General features: G+C 41.1%; 1 protein-coding gene across 3 annotated transcripts; it reads right to left on the reverse strand.

Annotated features, from left to right (window-relative positions):
* Positions 1-695: 695 nt before the first annotated feature.
* On the reverse strand, positions 696-19,203 carry LOC108919584 (calpain-3-like). Of its 3 annotated transcripts, none has more exons than XM_018727667.2 (21): positions 18,788-19,203; positions 15,908-15,977; positions 13,958-14,076; positions 13,606-13,739; positions 12,595-12,763; positions 11,875-11,958; positions 11,614-11,708; positions 11,202-11,279; positions 10,955-11,115; positions 10,681-10,850; positions 9,971-9,982; positions 9,257-9,465; positions 7,193-7,229; positions 4,538-4,615; positions 4,240-4,297; positions 4,072-4,136; positions 2,548-2,616; positions 2,301-2,379; positions 1,800-1,916; positions 1,604-1,662; positions 696-1,508 (listed from the first exon to the last, which is right to left on the reverse strand). In XM_018727667.2, exons 1-21 carry the CDS (start codon positions 19,109-19,111, stop codon positions 1,482-1,484), a joined length of 2,214 nt encoding a protein of 737 aa, XP_018583183.1. In that variant the 5' UTR covers positions 19,112-19,203; the 3' UTR covers positions 696-1,481. The 3 variants fall into 3 exon arrangements, with proteins under 3 accessions (XP_018583183.1, XP_018583184.1, XP_018583182.1); XM_018727668.2 differs by having other exon boundaries at positions 4,502-4,615; XM_018727666.2 differs by lacking the exons at positions 7,193-7,229; positions 9,257-9,465; positions 9,971-9,982; ... (8 more) ...; positions 15,908-15,977; positions 18,788-19,203 and adding an exon at positions 5,676-6,269.
* Positions 19,204-20,970: the final 1,767 nt, after the last annotated feature.

The following is a 20,970-nucleotide window of genomic DNA, read 5'->3' on the forward strand; positions in this document are numbered from 1 at the left end:
ATAGCACTTGGCAGCTAAAAATGTAGTCATTATGGAAATAACTGCAAAACTGGCTTAAATGTCATTACAGTTTATCTCTGAAATAGAAAAATGTTTTGTAAATGGTATGCAAAATATAATTTGTGTGTAAAATGTATATAATTTTTGCATTTACCTGACAGCAAAGTTGTACTTCCAGAAGGGAGGAAACTGTAATGGTTGCCTTTGAGCTGTGAAGGGCTGAGGAAGCGCTAATATGGTTTCCAAAAGGAGGAAGTAATGAAACACACTTACCTGTCCTGTGTGCCTTAACTGTTTTCAGCACATGCTATTAAACTGGCTCAGCGGGTAGCACATGGGTTCAAATCCAGCTCAAGTCTGTGCGGAGTTCCTGCGTTTGCACTGGTTTCCTCCTCGTTCTATGCTTTTCCTCCCACAGTGCAAAGACATGCATTTCAAATCAAAGTATTGCTCCAAATCATCCAAAGTGTGTGTGTGTGTGTGTCAGAGAGAGAGAGAGAGAGAGAGCGACTGCCCTGGGATGGATGAGTGCACCCTAACTCATGCCCTGTGCTTCTGGAATAGGTTCCAGACCACCCAGACTCTGCATTTGACAGCCATTATGAATAAAGAGACACATGATGGTTGTTCCAAGTTTGGACTCCAATCATTAACAGCACAAGTATTTATTTAATGAAATCAAATACACTCGTTGGATCAAATAATTAAGGAAAACCATAAAATTCCAATCCATACTCATATTCATGGTTTAGTTAAAATCCCCAAACTGCAGCCAAGGCAGCAGGACTCCTGTACTACTTACTGAAAATGAGGACCTGTGTTGTAACCAAATAGTTCAGTTTTGGCATCCCTGTTTCCTGACCAGTTAAGCTCATTTTAAATCTATTCACTTCAGTGCTTCTGGAATCTTCTTGGGTGATAAAATTCCACTGACCCATGGGGTAGGTTTGAACAATGACTCAAAACATGGGACTGTTCAGCCACCAGGAGATGGAGGAGGCAGTGGATAAGTGACAAAGAACCACTTTGACCAGAAGGTATATAGGGGAGGATGAAGGCGTGACTGTTTGAAGGAAAGGAAGGGTTCAGATTAGTTGGACAATGAATAAGCAAAAAGAGAGGTTACTTTGTCTTTGAGGTAAAATTACAGAAAAGAGGTTATTCAATGTGTATGTATTGATATTAATGCCTGAGAAACATAATGTTGTGTTGTGAAATATTATAAAAAGAAATGAGGCACATGAAGAAGTTTTAAGGCCCCAAACAGAAAGGTGTGTAAAGAGTGAGAGACCGGTACGGAGAGATCAGGGAAAGGACACAAGATGGGACTAAGGTCTGTGATGAGGTCTGTGATGAGCAATGCTGAGACCGAGCGGAAGACTGAGGATAAAGGGAGGTTTCTGGAATGGTGAGAGATGAGGTAACGGCTAGTAATTCTGGTCCAGGCGGAGGGTTGGGACAGCATGGCGGGCTGGGCCAGTCTAGGCGTACATAGTCAACTGGAGCCACTGTAGACACACAGACAGGATTTAACCGACATGCGAGACAGTCCGGCGTGGGCCATACAGCACCTCCACTACATATTTCATATCATGACACCCACCTCCAGTACGCTGAGTGTAATCAAGCCGTCTCCATCCTGGTCAAAGGCCTGGAAAGCCCCTGCAAGGAGACCTCATTCGTGTCAGTGAGGAGGAGACACGGCCGAGGTCCATCGCCTCACGCGTCTCCCAACAGCTGGCTAACTCTTTATTCACAGCGTTTGAATGAACTGGGTGAAAAAGCCAGCGGGCACTTACTGAACATCCCCTCAAGCCGCACAAGGCAGCTGATGAAGCTGTCAAAGTCAATGTTCATGTTTTCATTGGAGTAGCGCATGGTGATTATGTCATAAAGCTGATTGTTGAGGTGGAAACCTGTTCGGGATGAAAAACACCATGAAATGCATTACAACATTAAAATTATGCGAAACCTAACGCTTTGTCTCTGTCTATTACAGGTACATAGCACGATCGGTACGTTCTGGGACTGGTTGCCGTGTGATGTTGCTGTGCCAACTAGTCTGAGAACTTGCTGAGTGCACCATATATTTAACCAAATTTGTACAATTGGAGGAACACCTTTTAATTGTTAAAACACCAACAAATATTTTTCTTAATATTGTTTCACAATAAACAATAAACTGGTCATTATTGAAATTAAAATGTTGTTATAACAATTACATGCTTAGTCTTTTATAGTCAGTTTAGCACGCGGCAAATCAAGCAGTAATAATTTCCAGTAAGTTTTGTTTATCTGACCTGCATCATTGACGGCATTCCTCATTTCATAGCTACAAATGCTGCCGGAATAATCGCAGTCATAGTGCTTGAAAATGCCCTGCAGAGATTAAAAAAAAATGACAGCCGTGATTGAATAAATTGCATTTTCTCTGTGAATTTGTGCCTAATTTCTTATTGTTTGCTTGGGAAGCAAAAGGCCTTTCGCTCCGATGAGCTCCCACAGCAAGTGGTGGAACAAAGAGAGATGGAGGGATGCTGGACACACCTGCCACCGTTTAATCTTGTTCCACAGGTGCCGGAACTCCTGCAGGTTCAGCCTGCCAGTCCCATCCATCTGTACAAAGACAGTTAAGTCTTTCTCTAACAAATGGGCTTTGCACATGCATTGCAAGCTGAAGCAGAATAGTGTTATTCATCACGAATGCATATTAGCTTGCAATTTATGATACGGGGAGTTTATTATTGACTGGCCCCTCCTTACCAACGTTTGAGATACAATTTTTAAAGATACAAACTTTTCATAATTTGTATATTCTCTTTCAATTGCCGTTTCTTTACTTAGCTACTTTCGAAAATTCGGTCTGTTTTGGGGTGAAAGTAGTCTTTATGATCCCACTTGATAGTCAGCAGGAGAGATGGGCATAGAACAGGAGTGTTGGGTTTGCTTTAATTCAGCTGCCTTCCACAGTGTTCGCGGACTGTGTCGGGTGTTCCCGAGTGCCAGCGATCGGTAAAATGATGAGGAACATTCAGTCAGCAGTAAGGTTTGAGTAGGAGATAGGCTGAGACTCACAAACACACACACAAATTTGCTGAAGCCACTTGTCCCACTGGGTCGTGGTGAGCCGGAGCCTAACCTGGCAACACAGGGCATAGGGCTGGAGGGGGGGGGGGACACATCCAGGACATGATGGCAGTCTGTCACAGGGGTCCCCAAGCCGGACTCGAACCCTAGACCCACCAGAGAGCAGGATCTGGCCAAGCCCACGGTGTCACCACACCCCCCTAGGCCGAGACTATGTATTTTTATTTTTAGTCATTTTAAAGTCATTGTAATCTTAAAGTACTTTGAAGTCAATAAAAATGTTAACACAAAAAGTCTTTATATTTATTAGCGCTGTGTCCAAGACTCTTTTACAGAACCTAACCGGAAAATAAACTATAGGACTTTTGTATTTTTAAGTATATACCAACTGTACAGCTTCAAAAACTAAAAAGTGGTCACATGCTGATGTACATTGGACGTTATGGAGAAGTTATGAAGTTATGGAGATGACATTTTTTATTTTCTGTAGTCTTAAATGATTTGTAACTCTAAAGTAGCTTGGCATTAATAAAAAATAATAAAGTAAAATTGTTCAGCTGAGATGCACTGGCATTTCGCCCTGCGTGTAATATGCCTCATGCCCTCTGCTTCCAGGACAAGCTGGAGACCACCATGACCACGGATGATTAACGGATGGCTGGAGGTGACAGTGAGTATTTTCATTTATTATAGTTCTAGCTAAGGTTTTTGTAGAATCTAACAAGTGAATAAATGGAAGGACACCTGTATTGTGTATCTTTTACTGATTACGACTTGGTCAAACCGACTTTGGAGTTCATAGGTTGAGGGGCAAGTGTACGCTCTTCTAATTGTTTTATGCGTTTTCTTCACCTTCAATTATGTAGTACAAAGGTGTTAACTTACAACTGATGTACAACATCATGAGAAAAACTGAAAATCCAACATGTTGTTGGTGTTGGTGTGATGTGCTCAGTTGGCTCATGGACTCGATACAAAGGATACGTCCATCAGGGCGATCATACTGCGGCACGTCTCCAGACTGAAGCCTTCTGTTTTCAGGTCTTTTTCTGGGGAGGAGGAATAAGAGCAATCAAAAAAGATGGGCATCGGTGGTTTTATTGGTATGTTTGGATAATGCCAAGTAGAGAAAGGACGTAAAAATGCACTCACGCTCAACCACCACCTTGTTGAGGACGTTCTTAAGCTCGTTGGCAGTGATCTCCATTTCCTACCAGAAGAAAGTTTATGTGTTGGAATGAGTGCCTTTGGTCTTTTGCAAGGTTGGGTATCCATGGGCTCTGGACTAGAGAAATAGCCTCTCAAACATTAAAAAAAAAAAAAACTCTACCTCAGAACTCAAAGTGGACAAAAGAAATCTTTATAACCAAACGTTACAGGATCGCATTTCCCCCAGCTTGTCCCTAATACTTACAGTCCCCCATGCGCTCCCTGGACTCCCACTACTCACATCCCCGGCAATCTGCTGGAAGATGGTCAGGAAATGTTTGTCCTCCTCACTCTCCTCCACTGCAGAGGCTGGTGCCGGCTGAGCGAGCACACAAGAGAGAAGGCCGCCGTTTGTTAGCGGTCATGCGGGTGCACGGTAGAGGAAGTGTTGTATCACAACCTTCGCTAATGCTGCTGAAATAGCCCACAGGAGATGACTGTACTTACTTGAACAAAGATTTATGCCATATGACATGGTTTCCTTACTCTGTGCATGTGGAATGTGTGTGAGTCAGAGTTTGAGAGGCCACTATAATGACTGGGGATTTAACTCCAGAAGAGTTAAATCCCCAGTCAGTTAACACCAGCCGCGGAAGCCTACAGGTTTTGATAGGCCACTATAATGTTCAAATTTCAATTTTGTACATGTGAAAAACCCAAGAAGGGGTTTTTCAGGAATGGCTGCCAATAACTATCGATGAAGTTGTGATCACATTGCAGACTTGAACTGTTCTTGAAGATTAGTTGCTTCTGTCTACATGTTTCAACCATGAAAGAGAATTGGCATGGTGCATTGCAAAAGTTTGCTCAAACCTGTGCTCTCCAAAAGCAACCCAAACCAAATGTCAGTCATAGATGAACCAAATACAACTGCCTACCTTATAGTTTCTGAGTGTACTACTATCGTGTCATGTTCCATTTGAGCGTGTCGTAAAGTTGTTAAATGTGGTTCACTGAGCAATTTTGTCCTCTGTGATCTGTGGTTCAGAAAATCAGTTTGCTATAAAAAAAGTTTATTTTCCAACATAATTGTCTGGGTGAAGGGAAGAAAGTGCAGAGGTGAAGGGATACACAAACAGCATTTCTGGTGCAGATTATATAAAGGAGAAGGACAACAGGCAGCAGCTGAAATAAAGAAATCTGGTTTGAGAAAAGCTTGGGAAGAGGTTGAGAAAATGGAAGAGAGTTAAAATGAGGAAATGGTTAAACACATAGGAGATGGTTAACACAAAGAGGTGGTCAAGCACTGCTGTTCCCATTCTGATTCCATAGAAGATGCACAGCAAGCAAAGCCTTTCATAGAGGGAAATCATTAAAAAAATGACGGTATCAAGGTCCTGTTAAAGTTTTATTAACATTACCGCTTTGGTGTCTTTTACCGTTCTCTGCAGATTTAATGTCACATGCATGGGATTGTAAAATTTCCAGTCCATCCACTCCTGGCATAGAATTAAAAGCTGGCGAAGTCCCCTGCATTAGAGCTCTGGTGAGGTCAGTGGACTGGCTCTTTTCCTCAAACAGCAGCAGCACAAGCATCGGAAGCACAGCCCAAGGGCCATAAGGCTCTTTCTTTTTCTCCTCTGCTAAGCGGGTGCCAAGTGAAAAATGAGACACAATGAGAAAGAGGGATAAGAGAGTGCAATTGATCAGAGAATCACTTACACTGTAAAGACGTTCTTGTCCTTTGCTTTTCCAAGCTGTTCATCCAAGGTTATTAGTTAAAGAGAAAACAAAAGTAGTAGAGGCTTCCCCCACATAACAAGCATAATTTGTTTCTAATCTGCTCTTGTAAAAGAAATGCTAGCAATAATTCAACAGGAAAAAATCATGCGTTTCTGAGCCACAAAACGTACACCCATTTTTTCTCTTCAAACATGAAAAATTCTTGCATTACCTTTTCACACAAATAAAATAGAACTCAAAATCAAGTCCATGATGTTGGAAATACTCCTACACCTTTCAATCCAGGCTTAAGACCCATGCTCAAAATTACTTACATAACACATTTCTGTGCTTCTTTTTTCTATCACCTTTTTATATCTTAATATTGTTTTCTCTTTTCACTTTGTGGTTTTATTCTGTTCTTCTGTTATTGTATTTATTTTAATTTGCCTGAGTTTTAAACAATATATCTTTCTATTTTATTGTAGAGCACCTCAAGAAGCTGCGTTTAAATGTGCTCTTTGAAATTGATCATTATCATTATTAGAACACTACCAAAGTTGTTCTTACAATGTAATCACTCATAACACTTGCGTATCCTCTGCAGAGCTATTTGTTAAGAATCATTTGCAATAAATGAATCAAGCACACAGTCATTCATAATGATATAGTCTTTCAAGACATTTCTTTAGATTTTATCACTTGACTTCTAAACTGATAGGTAAGATATCCCTTTGCCTCTACAACTTTCAGTACTTTATAGGTTACTTCCAATCTGGGATACAACTATGAGATAGCCGAAATGTATGTGATGCCAGGCCCTGTGTGTTTGGAGGGAGGGTACTTGCCTTGTGTGGTGCTCAACATCATCAAGACTCACATTTTGAACTGAAATATCAGTATCTCACTTTTTTATAAGGCATTTCTCAAAGGGTGTTTTGATAGATTGCTTTGCAAATTTTAATGCACAAATTACACATGCTCCTTAATTTAAATTCTCATGAAAGGAGATTTTGTTATAAGAGGGAAGCCTGTAGCTCTGTGGATGCAACAGATTTTTTACATGTTCTCCTTGGATGAGGAGAGAATGGGCTGGGGTTGGGGAGCATTGTCATGCATGGAGGAGTTTTGTTAGGCTGAGGGAAAGCAGATGGACGCAGCAGCAATGAGTGCTAAGGCAGGGGGATGAACATACACAGAATTCATGGCAGGAAAGGATGAGAAGGGTACTTACCACTGGATGGTCTGCTTCAATCCTATTCTCTATCTCCCTACGTGGAACACAACAAACAGCTGTCACAACGGAGACATGGGCAAATCATATCAGCAACTCAGAGGAACGCTATATAAAAATTGCTAAGGAATTACAAATTTGCATTCTGTAATCATCATTGTCCTTATGTTTGCAAATTGTCTGCCGTCTTATCTCCTGGGTCTAATTTCTTGAGCCCCCAAGAAGAGGTTCTGTTGTTATAAACTGTTTTGTAAACAGTTTTATAAACAGGATTGTACTGCTCTGAAGTACTGTACAATTAATTGCAATAAACGCAATCAATGTAACTGAAAAAAACTGGCTCCTCAAGTTACAAACAAGTGAGTTATAGATTGGCATGATACAAATGTTTTCCATTTTATTTTTCATTTTCTGATTGCCTTCACTTCTTTATATTTTAAAATTTCAGTCTGCTGTGGACCAGTGCCTCCTCTGTTTCTGCATACAGACACCAATTAGCAGTAAAACACACTCAGAGAGAATAAAATCAGAAGTGGGGGGTCTCTCTTCATTTAGCTCACGTCCACAGTGTTTAAGCCTCACGTCCTGTGTTTATCAGTCCTGGTGATCAATTGCAAGACTGGGGTAGCCTATAAACCCTGGAGATGCCTATGTGAAGAATTAGTCAATGGCTTTGAAGGGGAGGTTGCCGAGACCATGTATTTTTAGTTTTTTTATGTGGATTTCAATTTTTTTAAAAAAAAGTGTGACAATGTGATGTAGTGGCATCACTTCAGGGGTGTATTATCACTGTTTCAAGGAAAGTTTAAAGACCACTGCATCCCTGCACTGGACAAGCAGTTATTGATAAAGGATCTATGGAAGTTTTACAGAATATTTTTATTCATTGTAGTTTTGTCTGAGGTTTTTACACAAATGAACTCATTAAGAGGTGGATGGAAGTCTGTATTATTAATCCTTTACTGACTGCAACCTAATGGTAAAAGCGACTTTGAACTTACAAATGAATCAAGTTGCGGACAGATTTCCTGTCCAGATTGTGCTTATAAAATGAGGGCCCAGAGTACATTAGTCTATTCTATACACAGACAATCAAAATACAAGACAATTCCGTACCGTACAGCTTCACATCATGCTGTGGACAAAAACAAGCATGTTCCTAATGAAAGAAACTTCTTTGTTTAAATCTCCCTTGTTTTTGGTTTTGACTTTTCAGAGTCAAGACATAACTTTGTGTGACTGACATCTTCATCCATCATTGTTGAGATGTTGACATTCTGCTGCAATGTCTCAGCCAAGAATTTTTGTCTGCATTACCAGACATAAAGCGGAGATTCGTTCTCCACAGATGAGCTGGCAGTAGTGTCACATCAGTGCTAAAATGATATTATGTGCTTATGATAATCACATATAATGAGCAAACAGCATAGCAGATACTTTAATGCATGTTATGTTAAAAACTGTCGGTATTAAATAACATGTTTGTGATAAACAGCATCATATCCCTTAAAAAAAATTAAACTCCAAGAATTTTCGTTGGTCCAACAGAAGAGTCATAGAAGAATGGAACATGGGCCAAGACTGTCCATGCTAAACTTATCAGTACACTGTTGTCAAGTGAGAACTTAAGATGGGGGCAGGGCATATGGTTGATATTATAATGAGATGTTTACCGGATCCTGCCCATATCTGAAGCCAACTGTCCTAAAAAAGATTCCATAACGGCTTCGAATTGGGGTCGATTTCTTCCAGCTCTACAAATTAAATTGTCATTAAAATTATTTGTCAAGGTCTGCCCAGGAAAAACTCACACCATAATGGTAGATATTTGCTTTTCAATGTCCTTTTAAAGTAGCTCCGCTACTCACTTTTTTAAAATGCTGTTTTCAAATAGTTTACATACACGCACATGCATTCGCAACAGGCTTGAAATAATTCTACACTGAGGACAAAACAGGCATTCCCCTCTTCACAAACAACACACAAGTTTCTCTTTTGTCCTCTGCAGCCACAGCGCAGATACGACTCGTGCACCGTTCACCCAGCCCAGCAATACCCACTCACTCGGAGGTGTTACGTTTCTCAGAGAAGACCCTCAGGATGAAGTCGCCCTCCTGGTGGGGCTCGTAGGTGGAGGGCACGATGACGTACTCCCCGGGACCGAGACGGAAGCGTTGCGTCACCTCACGCAGGTTGATATACGACTTGCAGCGCGCCTTGGAGGAATTGAACAGGAAGAAGTCCTTCGGCATGTGCTGCTTGTTGCCGTGCATCTGATGCAGAGGTGGGCAGAGGGAGGGAAAAAAAGAGATGGTTTAAGGAGAAAACACTTTCAAAAAATTGATTCTGGACAAGGCTATAACTACATGCTACACCTCGACCTATGCTTAAGGACAAAACTTTATTTGTTTAGTTCTGGTACATCATTCATCACACCAAAAGCCTGGGTGAATGATGCCCACTGGATTGAAATGACTTTTTTACACAAAGATGTTTACACATTGTGAAGGTATTCAGATCACACCTCTTTTTTGATGGGATACTTCTACCACAAGGGAAACTATCTATCTTACAAAAATAAGATGCATCCCTGGCTAGCCAGAATTGTTCACAGTCACAGATTGAGAGTAAATATGTGAATGATTATGGAGGTCAGATAGAGCAGGTACGACTGAGACGGGACAGTGGTCACATGAGAAGAACCAAGCTGACACTGCTGTGACTTGGACTGTACTGCCAGAACTCCAAGGCCACCCCTGAGAGGACTCCAATCCGTACCTCCTTGGGCACCTGGTTTACAAAGACAGAGAGAAAGGGAAATTACAGTCACAGAAACATGGACAGCAGATGTGTGGTTCCTCCGCTGGCAAATTTTTCTTAATAAAAAAAAACAATGTGTTCAACTCTTTAAAAGCTGAAAAAAAAGGTTAAACCAAAAAACACAAAAATGTAATTCTATAAGTGGATTTACTGAGATATTCAAAAGACCAAAAACACAAGCACTTAAATTAAAAAAAAAAAAAAAAAACTTACATTTATTCATTTAGCTGACACTTTTCTTCAAAGTGACTTACAATCTTAAGGTTACAATTATTTACCCATTCATAGAGCTGGGTAATTTTACTGGAGCAATTTAGGGTAAGCACCTTGCTCAAGGGTCCTACAGCCAGAGGTGGGGATCAAAGCTGTGACCTTTAGATCCAAAGGCAGTAGCTCTAACCACTACGCTACCAGCTGTCCCTAAAAATCTTGCACTGGGTGCTGTGTGAAGTTTTTGCTTGTAGTGTCTTAGGAGTATTCCAATAAATGCATTTAATCTTTGTTAAATGTTTATTTCAGTTTCTATTTAAGTCAGCGCTCTCCTGCTTTATTTAAACATTACTCTAGCGCCATTGACCGTCTCCCAAAATCCAGTGAGAAATCTAGAGGGACAACGGAAACAGTCCAAAGTGGTCACGGGCAGAGGACCGCTGGGTGACGTGGAGCACCTCATAGATGGCAAATCCAATGGTGAAAAGGTTGGCCCCCATCTTGCGCTCACTCCTGCGATTCTTCTGCATCAAGGCCACTACAAAGGTGCAGGCTAAATCATTTTCCTCAGGGTCATCGTCTTCCTCTAACAGGCGCAGGCGGTACTGAGGGTTTGTCCAGAAGGTGTCTGCCACAGACGATTGAATCACACCAACTACGTCTACAGAATTCTTTAACTCTTATACCATGCTGCCCCTTGCCTTGGTGGGGGACGTGGCGATGCTCTCCTACCTGGGTAGTTCCGGCAGCCTCCAGCAGAGCAGCCGCGCACCCAACGGCCCTCGTTCACAGATACAGTCCACTTATGAATCTTGTCATCCTCCAGAGCATCTGGAGTTAGGTTGCAGATCTCAATTTTAGTGTAGTTCTTCTTGAAGTCCTCAAACGACATCCTGGGTAGAGGTGGTAGAGTTGGACAAAATAAATGGACAAAACATTTCTGACATCAGAGTTACATTTCGGCGGAAACATTACTCACCAGAACTCTCCATCCTCTGCATTCTGATGGTGTAGTTTCTCCTTGTCAGCCTTGGAGATAGATGCCCACTCCTTTGAGCTGCAGATATCAGGGGGTTATTGGGAACACTGGCCTGATATTCATGTGAGTGACATCACTGAAATACACACACGACTAGCATGATTCAGAGTAGGGATACCCACCTCTAGTCATCAAGGACCGCAGTACTCCAGTTTTATACACATGGGCAACCGGGGGAGGTGATTAAAATCCAAATACTTAGTTCAATAAATCACTTCAGAGCTGGGGATGAGCAAAAGACAGCACACCCCGCAGGCCTGGAGGACCGAAGTTAATCCCTGTTTAAGGGGTATGGAACAGACTGAAGTGAGTAAACTACAGCCAGGTAAAACAAGGTCTCTGCTTCACTCACTTGTCACTCCAGGGCCCGTTCCACTCCACCTGCCCCCAGGGGTTCCGGAGCCGGACCAGACGCACCTTGGCCTCCTTCTGATGAGACTGTTTACACTGGCGGTACACACGCACGGAGTAGCACAAGTCAGGACAGCAGTGCAGCAAGTTGAGAGCACATGGACACCTTGCAGGGCGATGTCTGCATTGTCAGAGTCCATTATTCATTACACTATCAAGTTCAACAGTGTAAAAGGAGAAGCTCTGTACCAATACACTTCACCTCTTCTACTGCTGTCACAGAGTACGCGTGACCTTTCACCAAGCCCGTGACAGTGCGTGTCTCGAATCGGGCTGGAACCAGGGCCTGCAAGCATGAGGGACACAAAGTTCAAGTCTTTCATTCTTCATATGTATTCATTTATTACGTGTTTATGTTTTGGACAGTTTATTAGGGACTATAAGACCGATGTTAATCTGGGAATTGCTCTGATTGAGAGCTGGTTTCAGTGAAGGCAAATCGTGTCATTTGTGACACAGAAAAATTAAATGCATACGTAAATTTGAATTATTAACCTTCTGTCGACCCCTTTTTTTCATGGCAACTTATAATATTAAACAAGTAACATTAAAATTAACACAGCAGGACATTTCACTGGAGCACTCAGGGTTCAACAGCAGCGGAGATTCAAACTTGGAACCTTCATATTACAAGACAACAACCTTAACCACTGCAGTAGGGTTAGGGTTAAGGTTACTGTCCTATATGTACTGCAAAATATACAAAACAAAGAACAAAAATGATATATTATCAGGAAGGATAAGGATGCAATATATTAGACATCCAAATGTATCAAAGTGGGTTCGGACTTAATTACTAAACATGTTTTATTGTTTTATTAGCTCAGATAGATATGTATTTAGCTAATATATGGTCATCCTGTAATCTTACAGTCATTGGCATCCTTTCAAAAAGTCTGTAACAAAGTGATGTGAGACTCACGTCAATGGAGCAGCCCATAAGAGAGCCCCTCTCCAAGGCTTTCTTCATGATCTTGTAGAGCTCCTTAGGGGCCTCTTTCATTTCGTAGAACTCAGTCACACCGCCAGTGAAGTCCTCCATGGCCTCGGTGGTGTTCCCTCCCTTCAGGGCTTCGTAGGATCCATGGACCCTGGGGGAAGCACCAGGGAGAATAGTAAGAGAATAAGCTTGAATGACAGCAAGAGATGGGTAATGGGGTATCAGAGGTTTTGAGGACCGAAATATGCAGAGAAAAGTAATTGTATTTTTCTTGTTTTGTTTTTCTTGTCCTGTTTATTAAATGTTGTTTAAATACTGCTTTCCTGACCTTTCTTCACGAAGTTACATGAGTAAGGTCTGATATTATCTGGTGCATAGATGGCAGGACTGAAGCATGTTTGAACTGCTTCTTTTTTACGCTAAACTGTTTTTTCGTGATACAGATAAAGCTGCATCATCTGAACAAAAATATCAGCTCATGGACAGAGACAAGAAGTAAAAAAATGGCCCGAAGAGAACGAGAAATGCTCAGAAGTGGCGAAAGAAAATTTGTTTCTGGGAGGAATCTGAAAAGATTAAGGGAGCAACATTTGGCATTTTTTTGCAGCCAGACAACTAAGTGATAAGTACTTTCTTTGCCTTAGTGTTAAATATTAAATTGCTGTAATATACATATTGACTGGTACAAAGTCAAAATGCAGATTACTACACTGACACTCCTTTGACTGACAGGCATAGTCTAGTTGACTCAATTTACATTTAGTGTATGATAGGTTGGGAAAGCCATCATAACCAACAGTACATCTGAGATATAATAGAAAACGGGAACAAGATGTATCTCAAACGTTAGACTCAGAATATACTGTACATAGAATCACGATCAGCACCTCATTCCCATCTTTCCAACGCTGATAGGTGAAAACTTATAATATTTTTTATTATCACATTAATAAGCTCTTATTGGTAATAAATCCAAAAGTTAATCCAACTCACTTTGCGTAGGCCTTCTCCAGTAAAGCACTCCAGAACTCATTTCTCTCGGCTGACTTGGTGAAGACCAGCTGGTTGTTGAACGTGGGGATACGATCATCAATGACAACGTCAATCCAGTCACCATAGCGCCAGAACTGAAAGAATTAGGAGACAAGGAGCAATTGGGTATGAGTGGAGGCAGTAAAAGAATCCTACATTAGTTACAGTGTTCTCAGAGAAGCCGTAGGTTAAGTAAGAATTGAGAAAATTGATGATGTTTGCAGGGGATTTCTAATCTGAAGTTTTCTTTGACCCAACGAAGCAGTCATTAAAGCCAAGATGGGCCAACTCAGTCAAACTGCGTGGTCCTGACCTGGAAGTGAAAGATGCCAGCATAGTTTTCTGTGAAGGTCTGGTCTTGAGGCACAACGCGGTAAAGCAGCTTCTCGTTCAGTGTCAGGCAAGCAATTGCTGCCAGTAGCCAACAGTCACCTGTAGAAACAATTATTCAACAACCTTGCTGTGGACACCGATCAACAAAACTGTATCGTTACGTTCTTTTCATTTAGCTAACAACTTTTTTCCAGAAGCAACTTACAATGATTTACCCACTGATATACCTGGATCATTTAGGGTAAATGAATTGCTCAAGGGTATAAGAGCAAGAAGTGGGATTTGAACCAGAAACAGGGTTATAGCAGCAGATTATAGATATTCCTTATTCCTCCAAAATTGGACTTGATTTTAAAGCCAGTCTTTCGGGAATGATTGGCAATATTTTCAGAACCGAAAACACAAGTCCAGACTAAATGTATCTGTTTTAACTCATTTCTGTCAAGAAATTCATATGAACTACAAAAACCATCCTTTGCTGTTTCAATGTGGGCCACACTGCTGATGCCAGACATTTAATTGTTTGTTTGATTTGACTGGCATGTCCCTACTTTTGTCCCCCTTCATTCCCTTTTGTCCCTGTCTAGGGAGTGTGACAATGAGAATTGCTGCCAGTTAGATTCCCTTCCAATAGAGTAAACATAATGTGGAGGACCACTCCGGGAGGCTGCATGTAGGGACTGCAGGGAGGCTTATTATTATTTTTTACTTTTGACTGTATATTTTATTACTGATGTAAAATATACCTGCTCTCTATGATTACATTTACTTACTTAGTAGATGCTTTCCTCCAAAGTGACTTCCAAAGAACTCTATGTAGTGTTACCAGCTTACACACCTTATACACCAAGGTAACTTACACTGCTAGATACACTACTTGCACTGGGTCACTCATCCATACATGAGTGGAACACACTCTCTCTGTCACTCACACACTATGAGTGAACCTGAACAGTGTGTCTTTGGAGTGTGGGAGGAAACTGGAGCACCCAGAGGAAACTCACACAAACACAGGGAGAACATGCAAACTTCACACAGACTGAGTGGGAATCAAACCCACATCCTCTCGCACCACCGAGGTGCTGTGAGACAGCAGCACTACTCGCTGTGCCTCCCAGAGTAGCACTTATGATTACTTCTACTATGACAACCAACATCAACAACTGTTTGTCCCAAGCGGGATCGCGGCAAGCCAGACCCTGGCCCGACAACACGGTGCAAGGCCGAAGGGGGAGGGGACATACCCAGGATAGGACACCAGTCCGCCACAAGGCGCCCTAAGCAGGGATCAAACCCCAGACCCATCACACAACAGGTAGTGGCCAAACCCGCCACACCACCGTGCTCTACTATGACAGTTAATATAAATAGAAATATACATGCATGAGACAAGGAAAAGTGGGATTTCTCAGTGGAACTTGTTACACTTCACTTAAAGCCCATGGAGAGTCAGTATAACACTACCTGCACATCATATACTAAGAAGTGTTTATGAATTGTTCTAATATCATTACAATATTATAACTGCTCATGCCATTAGTTAAAACTCTTACCATATTCATTATTGTGCATTGTGTTTCATGGCTATATTCATAATGCTTTTGTAGGAAGTCATTGGGTTGGAACCTCTTTTGGAGCTCCCCAGTCTAAAATATTGCATAAGTTATTAAAATGCACTATGGGTAACCCATTATAATTTCAAGAATAAACTTTAAAGTAAGAAGCATGCTGAGTGAAAATGCATCTGCAGAACTTAAAATAGTCAAATTTAGCGACTGAATGATCTCGTTGAACGACACGACTAAAATGGGTTTATACCGGTGTTGAGTTTCTCGGCCAAAATTTGTCGAGAGTGTTATAATACTAAAAAAAAAAAAAAATCATAAAATGATTTTCCTGTTGAGGAAAATATGCAAGAGGTACAGCTTACCCAAGTCTCCCTGGCAGATGTCTGTCCTGCTGGCTCCTCCTACAATGAACTGGGGGTTGTCACAGATCTCCTGTCAGACACAGTTAGACAAACAGACAGAAAAGTTCATACTTTTCAATTGAGAAAGTTTTTTTGTACATTTATGATGAAAATACATAAGTATAATTATACACTTTTTACATTTTCAGTTTATAGTTACTTGCCCAAACCACTGCAGATCAGCGAAATATTATTAAATGTACATAAAATTTTCTGCTGTAGCTGGAAAATGGTATAAAATACAGAAAAGAAATATATAAGATAAATCTAAAGGTGAAGGATTTACAATGTGTTTTAGATATTTTCCACAGGTCCTTTTCTGATCTTCCTAATAAGGATCATTTTCAGTTTTATTTGACTGGTCATTACTGTTGGCATTTACAGTATTTTGGAAGTAGATCTCAAGTTTTCTGAATTGGACAATAATTATTGTTATACCAGCAACATTTAAAAAATGAAAAAGAAGACACACACGACTTCGGGTTTTGAAACAACGGCTGTTTTTCAAGTACGTATGACATCCTGTAGGTGTCTACAGAATAATACTGCTGTTATTCTTGTTTTCTCTTTCTGGACTCTATGTCATTGCATACTCTAACTGATCAAGCCTCTTTTTTTGATAAACATGTCACTGGCTTCAAATGCTCAGTACAGAAAGGAACTTCATAACTCATATTAGACATAAACTTAAAAATTTCCAATCACTGCAAATGGAAGACATGGAGAAATTACAACTTCGCCAGCTGTTTATAAGTGCCAAGTCACCTTGGTAGAGAACTGCTGCAACGCCCAAAGGTCCCACTCACACTGGCCAGACACACAGGGCAACACTGTGTTCGGGAACACACGCCATCTGAAACCGCTTATCCCAAGCAGGGTCGCGGCGAACTGGAGCCTAACTCAGCAACACAGGGCGCAAGGCTGGAGGGGAAACACCCAGGACGGGATGCCAGTCCATTGCAAAGTACCCCCAAGCGGGACTTGAACCCCGGACCCACCGGAGAGCAGGAACCGGCCAAACCCACCGCACCACCACTTCCCCCCTTTGTTCAGGAATAAGTACCTACAATTGTGGTATATATATCCCTAATAATTTCTAAACTACCCCGGGGAATACTTGTATTGTTGCTGCTGAAAGCCCATGTTAACTTCTTTATTCTTGGTGTTTCATCCAACAGACATCTAAAGCAGATGTGAAGAGCTAATCCATCTAGGGTCGCAGTGGCAATAGGGAGAGCTAATTAATTCTAGTAAATATTTTCCAAAAAATGTGTCCTGATGCCCTGTCTTTAATGTTCTAACAAGAACCTAAAACTGTTAAAAAAAGGGCTAATGTGTTATTTCACTGAATGTACCATATTTTTATTAAATACCTGTTCTTCGCCAACAATCTAAAGAGGACTATAACACTTCTTAAAATAGTAACAAACATTTACTGGAAATGTGCAGTAGATTGGTATCCTATCAAGGATTTACTCTAGATTACCCGAACCCTGAAATGACAATGAATGGATGAGTAGATGGATTCGCTGAAAATATTATTAAAGAAAATGTTTAGTATTTTATCAACATCCATTTGGAAACTGTAACATTGTTTTTGCTTTTCACTTGTTTTAAAAGAAATCTTGTTTACATATAATGCAAGTGTGGAAGCATAAAAAGCAATACTGTTCAATGCATATCCTTATTTTACCTTTTTTTGTGAAACAATTCATATGAAATAATAGGATTATCTGCATTGCATGGGAAAATGCATGTAATTGAAGAAGAGTAACCTTAAAATTCTTGTATTAAAATGTTTTCAATTTGCAATGGAAAGCTGTTCCAGTATCCTGGAAGTTTTTAGTATTCCGAGTAACCTGTCAATTTTGTTATTTATTTAGAATATTAATGATTTTTTAAAACATGCATTTAAGGTTTTGCTTTTTAAACTTGAGTAGTGTTACTACAAAACCCAAAGTTATGTACTTGTCTCAGAATAATTTTATTTTACATAAATTTAACACGGGCATAGGATTAATGTGCATTTTAATATGCCCTTAATAAAGATTTTTAATCCCTTATTTTCATAAAATGTAAAAATGTATTATTTAAAAGGTTGCCGGACAGGTCAGTGACATTAATCTTGAGCGTGTCTCCGAAACCATATAATAGTTTTACAATTATTTTTTTTTAAAAAACCATTTTAGAAACATGTTGCTGACTGTCAAACAAGGATTCTTAATGCTATTGATTGCATTTTAAATTAAACTGTGTGCCATTTCATTTTATTTTTGGTTTATATTCATCTTAATGGCTGTTCATGCATATTCCTGTCTTTCTTTCAAAACATTTCCCTCATTATCTCAATTCCAAAAACTTTAACTGTCAACATTATTCAAGTCAGACATAATTATAGCTATAAATTAACAAACTAAATTCACTCATGTTTGTTCTAATTTAGGATCACAGTATAGCAGCTATTTCTGCCATGTATTTCTAATGTCATATGCATAAGAATAAACCTGTGTTCAACACCACACATTTTCAGTGTAAAAAAATTGTTTGAATAAGTTTTAGAATAAGATTATTAAGAAGCTGGGGGAAAAAACCTTTCTCTTTTCCTACTTAAAGACTCTTATCTTACACCAATTCCCCGTTACAAAACAAACAGACAGAAGGTTTTTCTTAAGTCAATTAACACTTTTGAACCGAAAGATTTGTTTTACCTCATGTTTAGTCCTTTAACTGTATTCCTTTAACCATTTGCCCCATCAGAACCTTCTCCAACCCTGGTCTGCTTCCTTCCCTGCTTTCCCCTTCATGAGCAACAGCATGCCTTGCCTGGCTCTCTCCTCTTACCTTGGGCCTCTTCCATACAATGTTCTTCACCTTGTTAGACTTGTGCCCCAGCTCTTTGTGTCCCAGGGACTCATGGGCAGGTGGAAAGGTATCATCCTCAAACACGACCTTCTTCTGGAGACACTCCTGCCTCAAGGCCTCAAAGTCCTGGCCCTGGAAGTGCAAGGGCTTGCCGATAGAGCCTTCGCCATCCCTCCGCTCCCGTTCCCGGATCAGCCGGTCGCAGAAAAATCCCGACGGGGTGTAGGGCATTTCGTTGCACCTTTTTTTTAAAATATAGAGTTTTGACGCCTGAAACATGAACAGGTCCAAAAGCCCTGGCATAAATCCAAACCACTAATTTCTGATTGGCCACCTTCCCTTGTGAGGTCACTATTGTGGGTATGGGCGGGGTCATAGCGCGGATGTCAGAATGCATGCAAACACACACCTTTGTAAACACCCAGTGCATGTGCATGAAACCTTCTGGACTCTCATTGGCCCCTGGAAAACAACACAGCAAGGTCCACCGTCTCATTTGCCGCGAGCGCTGCACTGCTCCCATAACATCATTGTTGGCCAACACAATGGCGAGTGTACAGCAGCACGCTCGGTGTAAAGATTGACGCCAAGGTTGTCCTGCCTCAGCAGAAGGTATTCAGGGCCTCTAAACCGGTCGTCAATAGGGCTCAACATTGAGCCACCTCAGCATAACTATAGGAGATTAACCCTATGGAGGCAGACGCCTGCTGTCTTTGTCAACGGGCCTATGACCTCACTCGGCCCTTTGTTGTGGAGCTTGCTGCAGCTTAGGAATCGGGCACAGACCGTGCCATACTGTACAAACATATTACTACAGTACAGTCTGTAGCTGGTGAACTGAGGTGTAACTGACGGGTAAGACAAGACCCCCCAAAACAGAAAACCCGTGAAAGAGGTAAAACAAGAACTAGTACATGGCAGGGAAAGAGGTATTTTCACAGAGCTGGACAAAAGACCTGGATAGGAAGCATTGATGTAGGAACCAGTTAAATTGTTATTAACATTAGTTTGCTTAATTGATGACCTACATCACTTTGTTTAGCTTACATCTTATTCACCCAAGGTGACTTAGAATAAGTCACTCATCGATACATCAGCGAAACGCACACTCTCTGTCACTCACACACTATGGGTGATTTAGAGTGCCCAATCCACCTGAACAGCATGTCTCTGGACTGCGGCAGGGAGCCTACACAGATATGGGGAGAACATGCAAGAACATGCACCACTTGCTGAGCCATCGTGCCGCCCACACTTAAATCAAACTGTTTTACAGTTCTTATGGTTTATACTATTGGGCCTTTTTACTGGAGCTGTTTGGGTTAAATTATTTGATTAAAGATGTAATAGCATTGAGAGGGAGGTGCGGTGGCGCAGTGGGTTGGACCGCAGTCCTGCTCTCCGGTGGGTCTGGGGTTCGAGTCCCGCTTGGGGTGCCTTGCGACGGACTGGCGTCCTGTCCTGGGTGTGTCCCCTCCCCCTCCGGCCTTACGCCCTGAGTTGCCGGGTTAGGCTCCGGTTCCCCGTGACCCCGTATGGGACAAGTGGTTCTGAAAATGTGTGTGTGTGTGTGTGTGTAATAGCATTGTACCTTGTGTAAGCCTTAACAAGAAACCCTACAGCAAACAAATCTGTATACAGGACAGAAGTCTACTGCTGAAACAGGACAGGGAGAAAGCAAATAATTTTTGGTAAAGGAGTAAGTCAAAGCTGCATCCTTTCTCCTTACTGTTTTAACTTGTTCCTGAACACAATATGAGTGAAAAGTGGATTCCAAACTGGTGGAAAGAACATCAGCAATCTCTGATATGGCAGCAATATTTCTTAAAAAAAAATTTACCTATAGATATTGAAGTCACTGACAACTTTTGCTTGTTGAGATCAATAATAAACATCAAGGGATGTACCTGTTAAGGGATGTGCCAAAAACTAGCACTTGTCACAGATGGTCCATAGTTGTACTGATGAATCAATGAAAGTGAAAATTAGAATTGTTCAAGAAATTTTATTTTCTACAACAGTACGGATGTGAAAGCTGGACACTAAACAAGTAGGAGAGGAAAAACATGAGACTCCTTTGAACTTTTAAAAAAACCCAGACAGCCAGGAAAGCAAACAGGTGGGTCTTGGATCAAATAATCAGAATTCTCATTAGAAGCAAA

The sequence above is a fragment of the Scleropages formosus genome, chromosome 15 (assembly GCF_900964775.1).
Source record: "Scleropages formosus chromosome 15, fSclFor1.1, whole genome shotgun sequence".
Classification (NCBI taxonomy): domain Eukaryota; kingdom Metazoa; phylum Chordata; class Actinopteri; order Osteoglossiformes; family Osteoglossidae; genus Scleropages; species Scleropages formosus.